The sequence below is a fragment of the Ctenocephalides felis genome, unplaced genomic scaffold (genome assembly GCF_003426905.1).
Source record: "Ctenocephalides felis isolate EL2017-DRISC unplaced genomic scaffold, ASM342690v1 CF-g0.4_SCAFFOLD_01886, whole genome shotgun sequence".
In the NCBI taxonomy this organism is placed as follows: domain Eukaryota; kingdom Metazoa; phylum Arthropoda; class Insecta; order Siphonaptera; family Pulicidae; genus Ctenocephalides; species Ctenocephalides felis.
In genome coordinates this window covers 27,293,428-27,312,952 of record NW_020538040.1, presented here as the reverse complement: position 1 = coordinate 27,312,952, position 19,525 = coordinate 27,293,428, and the positions used below count along the sequence as shown (strand labels likewise).

The 19,525-nt window shown below is 28.1% G+C and overlaps 7 protein-coding genes and 1 pseudogene across 11 annotated transcripts in view; 5 read left to right on the top strand and 3 right to left on the bottom strand.

Moving 5' to 3' along the window:
* Positions 1-382: 382 nt before the first annotated feature.
* LOC113376976 (protein windbeutel) lies at positions 383-3,268 on the top strand. 4 transcript variants are annotated; one of them, XR_003367077.1, is made up of 3 exons: positions 383-1,089; positions 1,461-1,723; positions 3,160-3,268. XR_003367077.1 is itself a non-coding variant. In XM_026617115.1 (2 exons), the coding sequence occupies exons 1-2, from the start codon at positions 523-525 to the stop codon at positions 1,656-1,658; spliced, it is 765 nt and encodes a 254-aa protein (XP_026472900.1). In that variant the 5' UTR covers positions 383-522; the 3' UTR covers positions 1,659-1,746. The 4 variants fall into 4 exon arrangements, 1 of the variants encoding a protein (XP_026472900.1); XR_003367075.1 differs by lacking the exon at positions 3,160-3,268 and adding an exon at positions 1,830-1,964; XR_003367076.1 differs by lacking the exon at positions 3,160-3,268 and adding an exon at positions 1,833-1,919.
* LOC113376977 (ran-specific GTPase-activating protein-like) lies at positions 1,704-3,229 on the bottom strand. The gene is made up of 5 exons (XM_026617116.1): positions 3,106-3,229; positions 2,848-2,944; positions 2,582-2,764; positions 2,147-2,381; positions 1,704-2,033 (listed from the first exon to the last, which is right to left on the bottom strand). Exons 2-5 carry the CDS (start codon positions 2,848-2,850, stop codon positions 1,780-1,782), a joined length of 675 nt encoding a protein of 224 aa, XP_026472901.1. The 5' UTR covers positions 2,851-2,944; positions 3,106-3,229; the 3' UTR covers positions 1,704-1,779.
* Positions 3,269-4,509: 1,241 nt separating the features above from the next.
* On the bottom strand, positions 4,510-5,583 carry LOC113377612 (trafficking protein particle complex subunit 3). Its single transcript, XM_026617985.1, has 4 exons — positions 5,419-5,583; positions 5,145-5,350; positions 4,739-4,946; positions 4,510-4,661 (listed from the first exon to the last, which is right to left on the bottom strand). The coding sequence occupies exons 1-4, from the start codon at positions 5,455-5,457 to the stop codon at positions 4,575-4,577; spliced, it is 540 nt and encodes a 179-aa protein (XP_026473770.1). The 5' UTR covers positions 5,458-5,583; the 3' UTR covers positions 4,510-4,574.
* Positions 5,584-5,612: 29 nt separating this feature from the next.
* Positions 5,613-6,831, top strand: LOC113377613 (ribonuclease P/MRP protein subunit POP5). The gene is made up of 3 exons (XM_026617986.1): positions 5,613-5,740; positions 5,853-6,096; positions 6,322-6,831. Exons 1-3 carry the CDS (start codon positions 5,721-5,723, stop codon positions 6,523-6,525), a joined length of 468 nt encoding a protein of 155 aa, XP_026473771.1. The 5' UTR covers positions 5,613-5,720; the 3' UTR covers positions 6,526-6,831.
* Positions 6,832-8,077: 1,246 nt separating this feature from the next.
* Positions 8,078-10,754, top strand: LOC113374814 (erlin-2-like). The gene is made up of 7 exons (XM_026614778.1): positions 8,078-8,291; positions 8,377-8,588; positions 9,366-9,446; positions 9,514-9,622; positions 9,689-9,840; positions 9,917-10,069; positions 10,392-10,754. The coding sequence occupies exons 2-7, from the start codon at positions 8,481-8,483 to the stop codon at positions 10,752-10,754; spliced, it is 966 nt and encodes a 321-aa protein (XP_026470563.1). The 5' UTR covers positions 8,078-8,291; positions 8,377-8,480.
* A 1,666-nt stretch (positions 10,755-12,420) lies between these two features.
* On the top strand, positions 12,421-16,996 carry LOC113377829 (probable RNA-binding protein CG14230). 2 transcript variants are annotated; one of them, XM_026618257.1, is made up of 6 exons: positions 12,421-12,750; positions 12,827-13,119; positions 13,195-13,311; positions 13,375-13,551; positions 13,630-13,800; positions 14,845-14,978. In XM_026618257.1, exons 1-5 carry the CDS (start codon positions 12,555-12,557, stop codon positions 13,783-13,785), a joined length of 939 nt encoding a protein of 312 aa, XP_026474042.1. In that variant the 5' UTR covers positions 12,421-12,554; the 3' UTR covers positions 13,786-13,800; positions 14,845-14,978. The 2 variants fall into 2 exon arrangements, with proteins under 2 accessions (XP_026474042.1, XP_026474043.1); XM_026618258.1 differs by lacking the exons at positions 12,421-12,750; positions 12,827-13,119; positions 13,195-13,311; positions 13,375-13,551 and adding exons at positions 16,461-16,700; positions 16,760-16,996 and having other exon boundaries at positions 13,665-13,800; positions 14,845-15,336.
* A 1,528-nt stretch (positions 16,997-18,524) lies between these two features.
* On the top strand, positions 18,525-19,451 carry LOC113377102 (annotated as a pseudogene).
* LOC113374812 (trinucleotide repeat-containing gene 6B protein-like) overlaps positions 19,425-19,525 on the bottom strand; it is a 17,818-nt gene continuing 17,717 nt past the window's right edge. The window contains 1 exon segment of the mRNA XM_026614777.1: positions 19,425-19,456. Within this exon segment, the coding sequence (XP_026470562.1) occupies positions 19,425-19,456 (32 nt within the window).

Here is a 19,525-nt window from a genome sequence, read left to right as displayed (position 1 = left end):
TAAAATCGATTCAGGATTGTGGGCTAAAACTTGGACGAGAAACGGTTTCTTCTTTTGGAAGAAGCTTTTGAGAGACGCACACTCGCAAACATACTTTTAGCCTCATTCGATTTGGAATGACTTGAAACGTCGAGAAGACATAAAACTATACTCTTCTTTTATCTATGCATAAAACTAATTTGTTTTATTTGTCCAGAAGACATAAAATATACTCTTTTATCTATGCATAAAACTAGCAAATCGAATTTTTTTTCGCGAAAAAATAAACTTATTCGGGAAGTTAATAGATGGCTCTGCATTTTGTTTATTTCGTTGTGGTCAGGTGACTTCTGAAATCAAATGTCAAAACCTATGGATATTTGTTGATTGTCAAAGCTTCGGTTTGTTTAATTATCCAAACGATGATGACGTGTGTTTGTTAGTAACGGTTTATTATTATTTTCTTTGGTTAAAATAAGAAACATTATTTTTTATTAAAATTAGTTAACGGTAAAAAGCGACAATATATTATACTGAACAATAATGATTTTGTTTCGAACAAATATGTATGGATGTAAGTTTATATGGATTTTAATTTTAACATCTCGAATCGCAAGATCCTTGGCATGTAAAGGTTGCGTAGAACTGGATGAGTATAATTTTGATAAGCTTATCAAAGTATTCCCCACTGTTCTCGTCAAATTTGATATTGCATTTCCGTTTGGGGATATACATGAAACTTATGAGAAATTTTCTAAGGAGGTATCAAAATCCCAAGATTTGTTAATAGCACAAGTAGGCGTAAAGGATTACGGAGATCGAGACAATGAAAATATTGCTAATAAATATAAAATTAAAAAGGAAGATTTTCCGACAATATTATTATTTAAAGATGGACAGCTCGATGAGCCTATCAAATTTTCTCGATCAGAAGGATATACTTTGGAAAACTTAAAACGATTTGTTAAAATTAATTCTAAAGTTTATTTAGGGGCACCCGGTTGTATAGAACAGTATGATAAATTAGCAACAAGATTTTTAAGCGAGAAAAATGAAAGACCGGCAATTAAACAAGAAGCAGAGCTTTTGCTGAAGGATCAAAATTCAGAAGTAATGTATACGAATAAAGAATTTTTATAATTGACTTTTATTCTTCAGCTCTAATACAAAAAGTTTAGAAAATGAACCGAATGTTATAAAACATTGTCTACGAGCATTGTTATTTTGATTATTAAAAAATAATGTATAAATTTTTATCAAATGAATGATTACACTGATTTTGCTATTTTCATCAAATGCAAAGTTTACTCATCCTGAGCCTTACTGTTTCATGTATCAGTTTTGAGGTATTGGAACAGTTTAGAATTATTAATTTTGATTATGGGATTATTTGAGAAAACCATCATAGAAATGCATTTAATGAAGCATCTTTATGAAATAGTTATAGCAATTAAATCAATATTATAATATTTTTATTTCAGAATATTCAATTTGCAAAGAACTATATAAAAATTATGGATAAAGTTATCTCAATTGGCGAAGATTTTGTTGAAAATGAGCAAAAAAGAATTCAAAGTTTGATACAAGGAAAGTTATCACAAAATAAAAAAGAACAATTGTTACTGAAAATGAATATATTGGATTCATTTGCCAAGTCTTCCACCAGAGACGAATTATGAATGTTCTTAACAAAAGAAGAAAAAGACAAGTTTCTTTAGGATAATTTTTTTTTTCAACAAAAATGGTAATTCATGCCAAATAAAAATATTTGCCAGTATTATAAAAAATTTTTTGCAACAGTCAATCTTTTTTAATTGTTAATTCTTCCACTGATTTAATAATCTTCTCAGCAGAATTATCATCTTCAAAGGATTTGGTTGGGTTTAATTCATCGTCACCTCCCAATGAATTTTTACCATCTGTCGAATCATTATCAGAGTCGGATTCATCCTTAGAACTTACATTAACTGCAGTTTCTTCTCCATTATACAATGCGCATTTAGTTTTAACTATATTCTTCGCTTCCTCAAATTTACTTTTCCAGACTCTGGCATCTAAAATTAAATAAATAATATGGATTTTAGTTAATATATAAATAAGTTTCCAAATGATTGTGAAGCATGATATATGTATAAACAATAAGCTAAGAATAAAACATTTCACTCACTCTCAATATTTCCAAATCTAATAGCGAATAATTCAGATTGTGGCTTCTCATCCGCAAAGTCGGCAAAACATGTCCAATTGAAATCCTTCTCCGAATTACAATGAGAATTCAGCTGTATTTCTGGAGTTATGAAATGGTTTGCACAAATCTTTAATGTTTTATCACGCCGCATTACTACACGTACAGAATTATTTTCACAATGCCTTAGTAATTTTATCTCCCCGGTTCCACGTTCCTGAAAAACAATGCAACTTTGAAATCTTAATACTTATTCATGCTTTTTTTTTATATAAATTGTATAAAAATGAGCTTTTAAGTGCAATTCAAGTTGCTGATTCATGAATCTTTCCTAAAGCAGTACTAGATTTTAACTACTTCAATAAAAATTGTTTTTTAAATGTACAAATCAGACCACAAAATAATAAAAATCTTTACCTTCCACTCATGTGACACAAATCTGAATAGCTTAGCACGCAATTTAACTAATTCTTCTTCATTCTCTTCATTTGTAGAGACAGTCACTTCAGGCAAAGAGACAATTGGCTCAAAATGGATTTCATTTTGTTGGTCTTCATCATTACCAGCTTCTGATTTTTTAATTTCTTCTTTTTCGTCAAGCTGTAAACAACAATTTGTTCTATTCAGACTGTTACTTAAATGCATAACTAACACCATACTTTGTTAGTAATTTTATGAGTTACCATTGTTTTTATCTCTAAAAGTTTATCCTGTTCAATAGAATTTAACCTCCAAAAAGTGATGAGTATATTGAGAACTTGAAGTGTCGCAGTAGATCAACTAAAAAAGATTCATGTTACTGATCCAAATGTAAATATAGTAAAAACAAATTACATGCATTCATATAAACGAAAACAAATAAGAGTTACTTTAATTTTAAATATCTGCTATTTTCTAAAAATCTCAATATTTTTGTTACTTTCGTGAATAAATTTTCTTACTTGTTTTGTGTTTTGTTAAATAATTTTGTTATGACTTTTTTTTATTTTTCATAGCACTCTTGTAAAACATAACCAATTTGCAACTTGTGAATTGAAATTTCCGACGACTGGTAAACAAACCTTGAGCCGAGCGCTTGTAATTCAGAGGTACCAACACACCCAACACACAGTGAAGCTTATTTATCTATGCAGTGAAGTATCCAAACCATAAACTTTTTGCCTAAGTATGTTTTTGACAGATCAGCGGATCGGACAGACCAGATCCTAGACAATATAATAATGATGAAGTCATGATTCGTTAGGTTTTGTTGCGGTTATACTTCGGTTACACGAAATGAAACGGTCAACACAATTAATTTCATTTCAATATTTAAGTGCTAATGACAGATGGGGACCTGGTGACGTTAAAAAACTAAGCAGCTGAAATAATATAGTTAGTTGGTTAGTATCAACTATAAACTGAATCTCAATCCTAGACGATATAATAATATGGTCTCTATCATCTATTTGCGCACAAATGACTAGTGATTGTTATAGATCATAAAATAAAAGTTATATTAAGTTAAGTTAAAAGTTAGAGTTAGGATTATTCTTATGTAGAAAGTAGGAAGTAAAAAATGTAGACATTTAGACAAGGCTGCCGCTGAGAGCGTGGCGAATTATGAAGATTGTGATGTTTTATATGTTAAATTACTAAATAATAAATATAAATAATTTTTAATTTAGTCTACAGTAAGTCTGATTTTTTATATTTTTTGGTTTTTGACATGAGCATCCTGATTTTTCCACAAATTTATAGAGGGATTTAAAGTGGTACTTCTCTCTGTTTTGATACAGTTGTTCTCGAGGTTATGATGAATCGAAATAATTTAAATGCAGTAATATTATGCAGTATCAAGAAATAATGGGGATATTTAAACACAAAAATATGAAACACCATATTTTTCCTTCATATTAATATTTATTAATAAAAATATAAGTATGAAATATATACAGAATGTGTTGAAATATTTGAAAGAAAACGTTTTTTCAAAATCACTACTACTATTTTTTTCCTTATTGGTTAGTTGATTGTTTCATATACTCTAACATCATTTACTCTTACACTATTTCTTTGCCATATTCAATATTTAGCTCATATAATGCGGTTTGATTCTAACTGTGCTACTTTGCCCATATTTTGGTGAAATTCTTTAGGATGAAATAAGAGTATATACTAAACGAAGAAAAGCTATGCTGGGTCTTCTACTGTATATATGTGTTAGTGTATATATATATATATATATATATATATATATATATATATATAGTGTGTGTGCTATAATTTAATTAAAAAAAACAGAATTTTATATAGATAGAGATCTAGTTATTTATTTATTTAATATGCAATGAAAGATATTTTTATAGGTATATATATATATATATATATATATATAATAATTTGAACTTAGGTATTGAATACGTTAAACTTAATCCTCTCCAGCAGGTATAGCATCTTCCAAGCGCCTCACATATTTCACACGTAGTTCTGTGGTATTATCACCTTTTAGTTGATCCTATAAAAGTATTATTTGTTTTCTATCATTAGTTTTTTATTATTTATATGAATACTTGATTATATGGCAATAAATACCTGAACAAACCAACATAGCACTTCCAGTTGTACCATTTCTAGAGCACCGCGTATTGCACCACATAAAACTGCACTATATCTCAAGGTATTTACGTATTCCATTGGCAACTCAACAAATTCTGTTAAAGGTGCACTATCAAATAACAAAGAAAACTCATCTCCACCACTAGACCATGAAGAAAGCGTAGGCTGAATGCCCAAATACATCCTACAAATAGATAATGGATAAAGTTTTGTTAATAAATGTCTTAAATGCATATATATATATATATATATATATATATATATATATAAGGTTGTCAAATATCTCCCTTCCGCCTTTTTGTATTATAAACCAAGAGCAAAAAAGCGGAAGGGAGATATCAGAGAACTACAAACTGCAAATTTCATTTTTATAATTAGTTACCTGAATGCTTGTTGTATTTTATCAGCTGTGTCTCGCATATCCAAACATCGACCGTAACCAGTTTTGGCTAAAAAGTCTTCAATCAGCCTTACTCCCATATTATATCCAATTCTTTCTAGTTGTTTATTTACATCTTCTATATTATCAAAATCTTTAATCATTTGTGATACAAGAGCTCCATAAGTTAAAGTCAGCAACTCTGCATTCTTAATTTTGTTTTAAATAATAATTAATGAAAATGACGTTTAATTTTTGTATGATAAAGGTCTCTTACCACTTTCTTAGTATCTAATCTAGTATTTTGTCTCGCCATCGTTTATAATTAAATCTGTTATATCAAATTTAATTTAGCACAAATAAATAAGTTAATTTTGGTACCACTATGACACTTTCTGTCAAACTCAAATGCCAAGTCGCTGTCGCCGCAGATGGGAGATTCTTCAAGCGTGTTACTGTGTTAGTGTGTGTGTTGTGTCAAACGGCATACAGTTTTCATCCGACGAGGTTAGAAAGATAAGAAAACAAACAATAATTTCAATAAATTGAAGGGTTAAAATATTAACGAAACACTTCGTTATGGTTCGTTTTAAAAACAGGTAACATGCATAGTCAATATATAAAAATATTCAATCGATTGTATTTCTAATACGCTGTGTATTTTTAAAATTCATCATATATAACATTATTTAATTGTTTATAAATTCGTAGATATTTTGTAATCGAAGTAAATCCAGATTACAAAGGCATTGATAATTCATTGGATTTAAAAGCATCTTCATTACATAATTCTATATTAGAAATTGTGCAAAAATTGCATGGTGATTTTGGAGTTGCTGCTATTCGAGCTGGTTTTGTTACAAAATATTGCAATGAAATGACCCGCATTGCAATAATAAGAGTTCGGCATGGTCCTCATAGATTAGTTGCTAGCTCATTGCCATTTATTACCAAAGTATGTAATTCTTATTATTCTTTTTCAGTTTGCTTTAATTTTTTTCTATTGAAATATAATTTATATTTTATTTTCCTTTGCCTTTCCATTACAAGATTATAATTTTGTTTTATTCTTAATATATATTTCTATGCTATTTCTCCTTACATTTTTATCAAATGACTAAAACTGTATTACAAAACACATAAATTGTAATATATCCAAAATTGTTTTTATTTTTAACAGCTAGAATCGAAACCCATACATTTAACAACTTTGTACACAGGAGCAACAATGAGGCATTGTTTTGAATATATAAAGAATCATCAAAGTGAATGTTTGAATAAAATGTACCATAATATGAAATATACTGCTACTTCGGAGGAAGTTCAACAGTTCCAAATGCAGTTCATGGATATCAAACTCTTGAATTTTAAACAAAATGATTAATATGTTTGGTAATTCTAAATAGGTTAAAATTATGTTTGTGTTATTAGGAAAGAAAAATAAGTATTTTACTTGATTTTTTCAAATGTATGTAATTTTTTTTTTTATTTACAAAGCAATTAAATATAGACTAAGCTACTACTTCAGTGGCTGGTTGTTCTCATTATTATTTTGGTGAAAAGGAAAGATTGTTTGATACACAGACTATACATTTTTGTATTGATCATCTGCCCTCAGCCTATTGTCAATAAGCATTTTCTTAGTATATAGCTAAATTTGGAGATTATATCTATTTTATTTGAAATCACAGAGAACATCGATGCCAGTAATGAAGCTTATATGACATTTATTATAAATCCGAATTTTATTTTGCATTATAAATGTTTTTAAGAAATGTGTTCAAATTGAATACAAGTCTTGCACAATTATTTCACATAGTTTTTCTTGTAAAAATTAAAAGTACATAAATAATAATGATTATTCTAAATTATTTCAATTATTCTTTTCAGAAAAGGAAATGGATGGTACATATATATATATAAGTACATACTTGATTTGTCAACAGAACAAAAGTTGCATCACAAAATCTTCATAAATTTTACTTCGAGCTATTGTACTTGGTTACGGCTTTAGTACTTTGGCCAACGACGTGTTTTGCCAGCTCGCCGGGAGGCAAGTGCCGGACTGTTGCCTGAATTTCCCAAATTGTAATTAATATATTCAATTAATGGAGCAGTTATTGTAGTGAGCAAAACGCGACGCCTCGACCGCTATCCTCTCGAAGACGTCATTCACAAAGCTGTTCACAATGATTCTCATCGTCATGCTCGAATTGACAATATGATTGTAAAAAAAAATTAAATAATAATAATAAATAATCATATTTTTCCGAGCTTGGTCTGCTTTCTTAGCCGCTTTAGCGCTGACTACTGATTTTTCTGCGGCCGGAAATTTTTCTGCGGCCCGGCAAGCATTTCTCAACCACAGATTCTTTTTCTAGATATTTTATCAAACACGGCTTTGAGGGCTAATTTTGTCAATTTTTTTAGTTTATGAAAAAGCTTCAATTTTATTCAAAAAATTGTTTTTGTTTTTGAGAGAAAACTGGAATTTTTTTCAGAGTTATTGAAATCTCACTCGATTTGTAAAGCATAGTATAACATAATTCAAAAATAAAAGTTTGTATTTTAGTGTTGGATTGGGTAAATTATCAATGTAATTTGTGTTAGCTGCCTTTTTCATTTATATACTGCATATTTATACATTCAGAATTAGTTACTTATTTTTTATACTAATAATTTTCTAGAAATATTCCTTGTGGCTAAATTTTTTGCCGGGTCAGCTAGTATATATATAAATTACGCGCGGCCCGCCATAAAATTTTAAAATTTAAATTGGCCCGTGAATTAAAAAGGTTGCTCGCCCTTGGTTTAGGCTGACTACTACAAAAATTTTGATTTTTATTTTTTTTTTCAAATTAATACAATTGCGCGCCATACTCGACAAGACACATTTGGCGGTTGGTATTTGTTTGATTTTCGAATCGACTGTCAAATTGACAGCCGAAACGAGCGATTGTATATTGGCTAATCTCTAATGCTCTAATGGATTAAGTTTAACCTGATCTACCCGAAACTCGCAGTTAGAGAATGCGTATTTATTTTATTTCGTTATTATTTTTATTTAGTATTTAAAATTAACTGAAATAGATTGCATAATGTGAAAAAATATACATGTCTTCATCATGCAGAATTATGAATGATATCAACGTAAAAATATAACCTGTTATATTATTTATCTCTGACTTTAAAGAACAAATATTTGAATAATCTGTACCGTATCTTAAAATTGTAGGTGATATTATAGATCTCAGCATTACATTATAATTACGAGCAAGCACCGCAAAAGCAGAACAAAACAATAGCAGAAGGAAATGTTATAATATCATAATAACAATTATGTCTGATCAAGTTACTGTTCCATTATTTATAGTTTTAGTTACAATAGTCTGTGTTAATTATTCTTTGCATAAGGTGGAAGAAGGACATGTTGGTGTTTACTTCAGGGTATGAAATATAAATGTTTAGGAATATAATATAGTTAATTACATGAGGAACATGCTAAACTAGGTATTAGAATGTCTTGTCATTCTGATATCCAAATATTTATGTAAATAAATGTTAAAATAATTTTATAAAGAGAAAACAAAATGACAACTAGTGCTACATGGCATTGTGCCTTAAAAAAAATTGATGTCACTTCCCATACCGACAATTAAAATTTTTAAAACAGCTTTAAAATTTTTCGAAGTTTGAAAAAATTAGGTTTTTGAGAAATTGAAATTTTTGAATATATTTGAATATTTGAAAAATTTAAATTTATTTTTCTATTTTGAAATCTTTTGAAAATTTTGAACTTTTTCTAAAGCAATCGTGTTCCATAGCTGTTTTAGAGATGAAATATCGAAGCGCATAAGCGCCGCATCATAGACTAACGGATAAACATTGGTACGGAAGCCATAGAAATATACACAAAATTTATACTTTTTATTAAAAGGTCTATAAAATATCTGATAATTTGATGTGCATATGTGTTCAGTTCGTCTATACAAATAATATTTTTTGAATTACTCAAATCGGGCGCTCTGTTCTTTCAAAAAGTGAACACAAAACTTATGCAACATTTATAGAAGTTACTTCTATATGGCTTGATAAATAAATTACTTATTAGAAGTAAGAGGAAATAAAATTTTTACATAATAGGTTCAAAATGATTTAATTACGTGTTATTAATCTACTGACATCTACTCTGGTCAAAATAAAATAATAATTGGAAATTTACAGGGTGGTGCATTATTGCAACAAATTAGCAGCCCAGGTTTTCATTTGATGTTACCTTTTCTAACATCGTATAAGTCTGTGCAGGTATGTAAAGAACTAGTGGCATCTATTTAAAAAAAAAAAATGATATTAAAAATTTAAATTGATTTAGGTAACAATACAGACTGATGAAGTGAAAAATGTGGCATGTGGCACAAGTGGTGGTGTAATAATTTACTTTGACCGAATAGAAGTTGTTAATATACTTAATTCTAACAGCGGTATAATCAATGGAATCAATGCATTTAAATATTATAAAAGTTTGCTATTTCTTAATATTTTTTCAGTTTATGATATTGTTAGAAATTATACTGTTGACTATGATAAAGTTCTTATTTTTGACAAAGTTCATCATGAGCTCAATAAATTCTGCAGTGTTCATACTTTACATGAAGTTTATATTGATTATTTTGATCAGATCGATGGGAACCTAAAAAGAGTATACAAATATATATGTTTCCGATCCAAAGTAATAGTTTACAATAGAGAAATTTAAAACTTTTATATGATTTTAGGCTTTGCAAAAGGATTTAAATGAAATGGCCTCTGGTTTAATTATACAAGGAGTGCGTGTTACTAAACCTAAGATACCTGAAACTATTCGAAAGAATTATGAAATGATGGAAGGAGAAAAAACTAAGCTTCTCATTTCGATACAACATCAAAAGGTATATATGTACGATCTTTGTTAAAAATTATGTGACACAGTTTTAAATTTCTTATTGAATGGTGTGAAGGATATATATAACCATATTATTTAAGGATTTTATGAAATTATCTTCAAAATTTATTGATAATGCATGCAGTTAATTTAATCTTTCTCTAATATTAATGCACTTAGAAGTGCAAGTTTAATTTATTTATTTGGCATTAAAAATTTTGCGTTTAATACAATCTAATTCAATTAATTATTTCTAATTTGTTCATAAATTCCATATTTATGATATTTGTAATGAATAAATAGAAAATAATTTGGTGAATGCAAATTAGGTAGTGGAAAAAGAAGCTGAAACAGAACGAATGCGATCTATAATTGAGGCTAAAAAACAAGCAGAAGTTGCTAAGATTGTCAATGAACAAAAAATATTGGAGGCCGAATCATTGCAGCGCATTGAACTGATTGAAAATGAAATAAAACAAGCACGAGAAAAAACTCGTGTTGATTCTGAGTTTTATGAATCATCTAGAAAAGCAGAAGCAAACAAAATTCTTCTCACTAAAGAATATTTAGAGTTAAAACGATATGAAAGTTTATTATCAAGCAATAGTAAAGTGTACTTGGGTGATGGATTGCTAAATAAAATGTTTGTGGTCAACATTGATGAAGATAAAAATCAGTGTATAAATGTATAACCATTAATGATGTGAAATTTTGTACTTATATTTTTTTTTATTGTTTGACATTGAATATATTTTCAAAAAATAATAGTAACCAATTTACTTAGGAAACAAATTTATATATATATATATATATATATATATATATATGTAATTTTAACATATTCAGTGTCAAACAAAATATATATATATATATATATATATATATATCTTGATAGTTTTTTCGACGATGAAACATATTCCAAAGTAACTAGCAGCCCATTCGTCAAAATAAAAAATGTAAAAAAGTATTTAAACCTTTTATTTATACTTTTTGACACCTGATTTATTGCAGTTGCTGAGTGATGGCACGCACCTGGTGTCAAAACATAAATAAAAGGTTTAAATACTTTATTACATTTTTAATTTCGACGAATAGGCTGCTAGTTACTTTCAATATATATATATATATATATATATATATATATATATATATATATATATGATGTCAATTGTATATACAAGGAAGTCACAAATGAGATTATAACTTTAAGAAAAATTATTTTAATAACTAGTGTATAGCATTGTGCCTTAAGGCAATTGCTGTTTCATGAACAAATCTTTGAGGAATAAAAACTATCAAATGCATTGAGATTTTAAATATGAGAATAAGAGTTTTTAATACTAAATGTAATTACCAAAAAATTATTTACAGTATTTATATATTTATTCAAATCTGAAATATGTTGAACAATGAACAATTTTAAGTTTTTTTTTTTTTAAGAACATTGATGGGACAGGCTACTGAGTTGTGTGACACATTCAATAGTACCTAATAAAAGTTGATGAGTAATATTTGTATAATGCTAGTAAATAATTATATTGTATTATTGAAAAACATTACATCAAAAGAAATTTAGATAAATTTTGAAAAACTTCAACATCAGTGTTTAAAAGTTTAGTAGCATTGATTATACTGATTATTATTAATGTTGACAATGCTAATAATTATATAAACACCAAAAACCTTTTTTTGCACTTCTTTATTTCTACTGCTGGACATACATTGCACAAAACTTAATACATGGAGGATTCATGCTAATCAAATGCTGAATCTACCTTTCCTAAATACATGCTCCCCACACCATTGCTTTTATTATTATTTTTTTTTATTCTTTTAAATAAATGAATCCCTTTCATAATTTATATCTACTACACACATTTTCATCAATGGTTTCAAAGGTATGCCAAAATCATCATTAAGTGTTATAAACAAAAACAAAAAAAAGGTTTTTTTGTAAGTTTAATTTAATAGTTAAGAGGTATAAAGCGATAAATATATTAATTCAATTGGGGATTTATTATATATTTCTTTAAAAAATGGCTTCTTGCATTTCCTTTTTTATGAAAATTTATGCGCTAATATCATCAGTTCGCGAATTTGCCAATTTTTGTTCATTTCTTTCATTTCTAATTTTGGCGCTTTAATTTGAATGCATTTATGAGCGCGGGGCTGCTGAGCGATATGCAATTAAAGCGCCATCGCGCCGTAGCGGTCGTAACTTTCCCTACCGCTCTGAATCTATGGCAAATTTCACGAAAGTTATGCAGTTGGTGTCCATTATTATTATTTGACAATTTAACAAACTTCACTTGTCAAAATTTGTATTGCTTCACTTGTCAAAAAACAACACGTGCTTATTTGACGGGGTTATGATATGATCCATGATCCACAACTTTTTTGTTATTGGTTAAATATGTTATTTGTTTTATAATTAATTAGAGTTTGCATTATTTGATTTTAGAGAAATTATTATTAGATTGTGTTTAATAAAAATGGCTACGAATAGACGGATTTTTGTAGGAAATTTACCTACAGATATAAATGAAGACGATATTCGGCATGAATTTTCTGCTTATGGAAATGTGACAAATGTTGAAATTAAGCAGAAAAAAGATAATTTGAATGAAGGCCAAGCCAACACTTTTGCTTTTATAAATATGGATATAGATACGTGGAGTTTAAATAAATGTTAGATATGTCCCCTTCTATAATTTTTCGTTATTTTCAACATGATTTTATATGTTTTGTTTTTAAAATTGTCTAGGTATACAAGAATTTTCAGAACAAGAGTGGAAAGGAAAATTTCTTAAAGTCGCTTTAGCCAAAGAAAGTTTTCTTGAACAGCTTCAACGAGAAAGATTGGAAGCGAAATTGTTGAGTAAAAAATTGAATAAAAGTATAGAAAAAAATGATGAAATTATTGAGCAACCCATCCAGCAACTTTCAAAAACACTGCCTGTACCAGTAAAACAAAATAAAACTACCATAGTAAAAGAGGGACAAGATAGTGAAAGCTCAGAAAGTTCTAGCAGTTCTTCAGATTCAGAACCAGAACAAGTATTATACCTACATATATAATCTTTTACTTAATCTGTTAATACTGTCTTTTATTTATATTATATTTTTTATTAGGGAAAAAGTGAAAAACCTAGAAATGATAAGAAAACTGTTGATTCTGTTGATGATCCTGTTGATGACAATAGTTTCATTATTAAATCTAATAAGCATAACTCATTTTTGAACCCAGAGGTAATCACATAATTTTACATGTAAATAATATGTTATTTTACATTTGATTCCAATTTTTTATAGAAATTAAAAATTCCTACATATGGCCCGGCAATAGTTTCACAGAACAATGTGCCTCATAAGAAAAATTTAACACCACAGTCTACGCTCGCCGAACAAAAAAGAATACAATCCTTGCAAGAGAAAAAGGAACAGTATAACAAGCAAAAAATGCTTTTGCAGAAAAGTTTTCTAAAAATTGTAATTCAATGTAGTTGTATTGTATATGTTACATTATTTGGGTGGATCAATTATACTCATTATTTATTGAATCCTTAGGATGTAACTCCAAAGAATAAAATAGTTTTTTGTGATGATAATATGGAGAATAATAATGATGTAAATGGTTCTGTCAGTAGAAAATCAAAAAAAGGAAGACTGCTTTATTCGATGAAAATGAAAATGAGGATGAAGAAAATTACCAATTTGATTTAAAAGAACAATTTGAAGGTAGGTATACAGTAATACCACTTAATGCGGGAATACGTTCCATCAAAGTAGAGGAATATTGGCTTAATGACATGGCGGTCAATTTTGTCGTCAATCTATATAATTTTTCTATTTCCTCTATCATATTATTTCTAGAACAGATAATTCTAGTTGCTGCAGAGATTGACTTGAATAAAAGAGCGGTAAACTGAAACAGCGCTAAACAAAACTGTGTTAAGCGGTGTATTACAGTATTATAAAGTTTTTACCAATGAATACATTTTGTCTAACTATTTGATATAAAAATTTACATTATGTGTATGTGTATTTACATTGTGTATATATATATATATATATATATATATATATATATATGTTCAATTTTAATTAACCATATATACACTCAGTTTGCTTATTGCATTGGCATAGTGCATTGGAAGACACAGATCATTCCATGTGGTCAAACAAAACTTGCTGAAAATTATATGCTAAATAAAGACAGCAACAAAAGCCAAATTTTGAAAAACCAATTATTTTCAATATTGTTAACTTTGTAAAAAATGCTTAAAAGCTTTGCTTTGATACTTTAACATACTATAACAAAATTGTAAGATGCTTATATCTGAACAAAATTTCTAACAAATAATCCTCATATGATTTTTTACTACTAATGCAAATGAATTTACCAGTAATAACATAATTTTTTTCTTTTTGTTATAATTTATTTTTGTTAATGAAGACTTTAATGTCTTACTTACAAAATTGATATGTGCAAAAAAAATACAATAAATTGAATATAAAATGAAAGAAGTTACAAATAAAAACAGTAATACAAAAATAATAACATAAATGAACTATGACGTGAGGATGTATACCGCGTACTAAGTCAGGGCGCGTGCAGACATTGGGCTAGGTGTTTGGTAAATCGGAAGGCCATTTCTTGCTTAGTCTTCTTAACAGTCTGTGAATCGCTTGAATAGTAGGATTTGTATGCTGGATTAATTTATTGATAAAAGATGAACTTCTAATAGTAACATAATGAATTATATAAAATGATATTTCTAGGCAAAGAGGGTAAAAAATTATTGAAACTGCAATCAACATTTGGTTATGATAAACGTTTCACAATGGATTCTCACTTTTTGGAGCAAGATGATACAACTGAATTAAAAAATAATGATGTACCAGACACAGAAAACTTAGAAAATGAAAAAAAGCATCAATTTGAAATATTAGAAAACATTCTTGGAAAAAGGATCGATTATAACAAAGATCAAATTAATAAAGATATCAAGATGAAATCAATGCTTCGATATGATCCATCAAAACCTGATCATAATAAATTTTTAAATAAAAATGAAAAAAATACAAAGTCAAATTCAAAAGTAATATCTGAAATTGATGATAAAGCAATTGATGATAATTCAACTAATGATAAAGAACCATTAGTATCAAATCAAAAGTTCTATTCTGTTTCTGAAAACTTGAAGGAAGCTATTAAAGAAAATACTGGATTTAGTTTATTATCTATGTTTGGAAAAGCTGATTTAGAAGAAGGTAATGAATTTTGTTTATATATATATATAAATATATACACCTAAGTCTGTTTTTACACGGTCTTTTTGTACACGGTTTTGATATAACACGATTTGATATTTGAATATTTTTAATTTTTTTACACGATTTTATTCCATTTAGCACGATTTGAAATTTTATGTACTTAAATTTTTTTGTCAAATTTAATTTTTGCGAAGAATGTTCATATCAAAAAAAAGTATTTATGAAAGAAAAAAGTCTGAAACCATCGATAGTATCGATAGTTTGCGAACACTAGCTTAAAGATTTAAGTAAATTCCCCTTTAGTGCGTACAAACAATTTTTACTGGTCAAAGCAAATGTGAATAGCACTAATTTAGGGGAATTATTATTAAAATAAACATGAATTCTTGTTCTTGAAAATTCTTGTTTTTCACTAATTTTAAGAGGTTTTAGAGAGTAGGACAAACCACCCATTTTTGTATAAGATCAATGTCTTTTTTTACACGGCTTCTTCTGGAACCAATCTCCGTGTAAAAACAGACTTAGGTGTATATATATATATATATATATATATATATATATATATATATATATATTTTGTATGATTCTGAATTTGATGTTGACATATGTATTAACAAAGTCTAGTAATCGGGCATAATATCGATAAAAAACATGAATTTCTTTCAAAAATTTAAAACTATAAAATACTATTTGCGATTTTTCAAATTAGTATTTTGTGAAAATGTTGTGTAATTACAAGTTTAATGTTTATAATACATAGTGTAGTGCATTACCATATCCTGACCATGGATTATTAAAATCTTCCAATTTAACTCTAAGATTAACTAATTGTAAGTACTATTTACTCTTTTTATTTTTTCTTTTCACTCCAATTCAATTGCTTTAGTTTTTAATTTTATTTTTAGTTTCCACTGAATGAAGGTTAGGATTATATCCGAAACATTTGGATTTAAAATAAATATTTCAAAGAAATTCATGTTTTTTATTGATGTTATGCCTGATTACTGGACTTTGTTTATATATATATATATATATATATATATATTATTTACATAAGTTCACATAAGTACATATACTTGCTTTTTATTTACATATAATGTAGTTTTATTATATTATAATAGAAGCAGTAGATTTAGATAAAAACGCTGGTAGTACGTTTCAAAAAGTGCAGCAGAAAATGGACAATCCTTTAGACTCCCGGAGAAATCCATTTCGATATGATACTTCCGACTCTGAAGAAGAAACTAATGGAACATTGAAGTCAAAAAAGGAATTAATAAATCATGATATTGGCCACATTTCTAGTACAGGCGTATGGAGAGAAAATTTTTTTTTCATAAAAGGCGATCAAAGACTGAGTGGTTAGTTACATTTTTATTGATTGCTAATTCAGTTATAATAATGAATGTATTTATTATAGAGGGTATCAAATTCTTTACAACATTTTCTTCTAATGGTGGCAAAGATACTTTTAATGACACAAGAAGAGAGTTGAAAAAAGTTGTCAAATATAAATACTCAATAACCTGAGGAATGCAAAACCATTTAAAAAGAAGTTAGGTAGTCATAAGATAGCAAGAAAAGTTGTAAAAAATTAATATATGATAATAGATAGTAAACATATTGATTAAAATAAAAGTGTTACACTGATTTCATCCAGGAAGTAATAATTTTTATTTGTCACAATGCCATATTTTATCTGCATAAATAGCTTGTCATATTTATCTGCTAAATCTATCAATAAGACTTGAAAAACTACAACATGATAGTATCAAACAATAATAATTTGAAGAAAATATTATCATGTGTTATTTCCAAAGTAAAATATAAAATCTAACATACATTTAAGATCATAATGGGATTGTTGTTTTGAATAAAGTGCTATAATTTAGAGCTGTAAATTGATCAGAATTCATTGTTTTCCAATATTTTCGCAAAATAATCCTCAATTGTGTCATAGTTGAATAAATTATTTTTCTAATTAATTAATAATGTTTAGTGATGTTTGGCATCACTAAAAGTAATAATATAGTAACAATAATAAAAAAGAGTGCGTGCAAGGTTCACATGCGATTGAAGTAAAACTTATTTGCCACTGTACAAGATGGCATTTAAGTAAAAATAAATGCATCATATAACAATATTGAATAATGTATACTAGTAATATGGTAACACTCGTGATGCATATATTCATTAGTGCCAACCATTATACACATTTATATAATGATAATTATAATTATATATTTATAATAGCAATAAAAATATGTATAATATTTAAAAACAATTATGTAATTAAAGTCATACTTCAAATATGACATGATCGGTTTGTCATTGCAATTAGCATTTAGAAATGAACCTTCATTAGAGAAATGAAGTAACTGCTGATTAATAAACTCTATAATATTCGTTGACACAGTGGATTATATTAAAAAACGTCTAAACAAATATTGCTTTCGCAATTCCACTCATGTAATAATTGTGTTTGAAGAACTTTGTGTAATTAAAATTAACATGCATTCATTGACTGATGGTATTTTTGTTACTGTTTCACCATCGGTATAATCTCATTCTCTGAACAGCTGTAATATATGTTTTGCCTAAAAAATATTTTCCATTTCAATAACTTCAAAGATTTATAGAAACTATGAATAATATAGAAATAATTTCTAAGGAGCAGGTAAAATATTCTTCTGATTCAGGCATTTTTCATTAAATCAACATTTGTACTACAAAGTAACTTTAAAATGTTTATTCATCTATGCCAATGTCCTTGTTGATATCAGTACGCATACAACGACAGATCTCTATTCACATACGCGACGACTTATCACAATCGACCTGTATAGAACGAATGACGAGTCATTGGCACTTGACTCTTATCTTATGTCCGTAACGCACTTCCGTTGCATTTGTACGGATTTACACCCTAGTCGCACCTGAAGAAGTTTAACTTCAAAAACATAATTAATTTCCCAATACATATATTTGTTTCATTTACACTATATATATATATATATATATATATAAAATACGGTATTATTTGTTTATAATAGCTTCTACTTTACAATAATTTTGAATTCTATGAAATACGCTGAAACAATTATTTTATTTTAATGTTGGCAAGAGTTGTTTTGTTTTGTTCTGTCAAACCGCATTCAAACGCCAACTTCAATTCGTGCCGGAATAGTGCTGAGTTGTTTGTGATTCCTAAACGCTTAAAGCTTAGTGATTGTGCATAATGACATCTGAGAGATACAGTTTTTCGTTAACCACTTTTAGCCCTTCGGGGAAATTAGTGCAAATTGAATATGCTCTCGCTGCAGTGGCGGCTGGGGCCCCATCAGTTGCCATAAAAGGTTGTAACTTTAAAATTTAAGGTTATTAAATATTATTTTAAATCTCACAAAGAGCTGAGTAGTATATCACTTAATTACGATAACGCTAAATTCATCAAATGTGATAATATTTCAGCAAGCAATGGGGTGGTTTTAGCAACAGAAAATAAGCATAAGTCGGTACTATATGAAGAGAATACTATTCACAAAATTGAAGAAATATCTAAGTACATCGGTATGGTGTATTCTGGTTTAGGCCCCGATTACAGATTATTGGTTAAAAAGGCACGGAGAATGGCCCAGCAATATTATTTGGCGAATGGGGAGCACATACCGACTGTGCAATTGGTGCAGCGAATATCTACTGTAATGCAAGAATATACTCATTCAGGAGGAGTTCGACCTTTTGGAGTATCACTCCTAATTTGTGGTTGGGATGATGGAAAACTTACGTTTTTCAGTGTGATCCATCAGGATCATATTTTGCTTGGAAATCTACAGCAATGGGCAAAAATCACATTAATGGAAAAACATTTTTAGAGAAACGTTATAGTTCTGATTTAGAATTAGATGATGCTGTCCACACTGCCATTTGACATTAAAAGAAGGTTTTGAAGGCAAAATGACAGAAGAAAATATTGAGATTGGTATTAGTAATGAAAATGGATTTATGAGGTTAGATGCTTCTACAGTGAAAGATTATTTGGCAAACATCCCTAGTTAGAAAAATTTACAATATCAAACATTATCTTATTCTAATGTTATTTGATACATAATAAAGACTTACAAAATATTTACACTTTTATTGCATACGTATCAACATATATGGATGATATCTTAAATATACATGT

Excerpts from the sequence above, each read along its gene's own strand:
- LOC113376976 (XM_026617115.1), top strand. The coding sequence starts at position 523 with ATGATTTTGTTTCGAACAAATATGTATGGATGTAAGTTTATATGGATT. Across the intron at positions 1,090-1,460 it reads TGAAGGATCAAAATTCAGAA|AATATTCAATTTGCAAAGAA; the intron begins GTAATGTATACG and ends TTTTTATTTCAG.
- LOC113376977 (XM_026617116.1), bottom strand. Across the intron at positions 2,382-2,581 it reads TTGTGTCACATGAGTGGAAG|GAACGTGGAACCGGGGAGAT; the intron begins GTAAAGATTTTT and ends ATTGTTTTTCAG. Across the intron at positions 2,034-2,146 it reads TAGATTTGGAAATATTGAGA|ATGCCAGAGTCTGGAAAAGT; the intron begins GTGAGTGAAATG and ends ATTTAATTTTAG.
- LOC113377612 (XM_026617985.1), bottom strand. The coding sequence starts at position 5,457 with ATGGCGAGACAAAATACTAGATTAGATACTAAGAAAGTG. Across the intron at positions 5,351-5,418 it reads GATTAGATACTAAGAAAGTG|AATGCAGAGTTGCTGACTTT; the intron begins GTAAGAGACCTT and ends AACAAAATTAAG. Across the intron at positions 4,662-4,738 it reads TGCTATGTTGGTTTGTTCAG|GATCAACTAAAAGGTGATAA; the intron begins GTATTTATTGCC and ends ATACTTTTATAG.
- LOC113377613 (XM_026617986.1), top strand. The coding sequence starts at position 5,721 with ATGGTTCGTTTTAAAAACAG. Across the intron at positions 5,741-5,852 it reads ATGGTTCGTTTTAAAAACAG|ATATTTTGTAATCGAAGTAA; the intron begins GTAACATGCATA and ends ATAAATTCGTAG. Across the intron at positions 6,097-6,321 it reads CATTGCCATTTATTACCAAA|CTAGAATCGAAACCCATACA; the intron begins GTATGTAATTCT and ends TATTTTTAACAG.
- LOC113374814 (XM_026614778.1), top strand. The coding sequence starts at position 8,481 with ATGTCTGATCAAGTTACTGTTCCATTATTTATAGTTTTAGTTACAATA. Across the intron at positions 9,841-9,916 it reads TCGATGGGAACCTAAAAAGA|GCTTTGCAAAAGGATTTAAA; the intron begins GTATACAAATAT and ends ATATGATTTTAG. Across the intron at positions 10,070-10,391 it reads TTTCGATACAACATCAAAAG|GTAGTGGAAAAAGAAGCTGA; the intron begins GTATATATGTAC and ends AATGCAAATTAG.
- LOC113377829 (XM_026618257.1), top strand. The coding sequence starts at position 12,555 with ATGGCTACGAATAGACGGATTTTTGTAGGAAATTTACCTACAGATATA. Across the intron at positions 13,312-13,374 it reads ACTCATTTTTGAACCCAGAG|AAATTAAAAATTCCTACATA; the intron begins GTAATCACATAA and ends AATTTTTTATAG. Across the intron at positions 13,552-13,629 it reads AGAAAAGTTTTCTAAAAATT|GATGTAACTCCAAAGAATAA; the intron begins GTAATTCAATGT and ends TTGAATCCTTAG.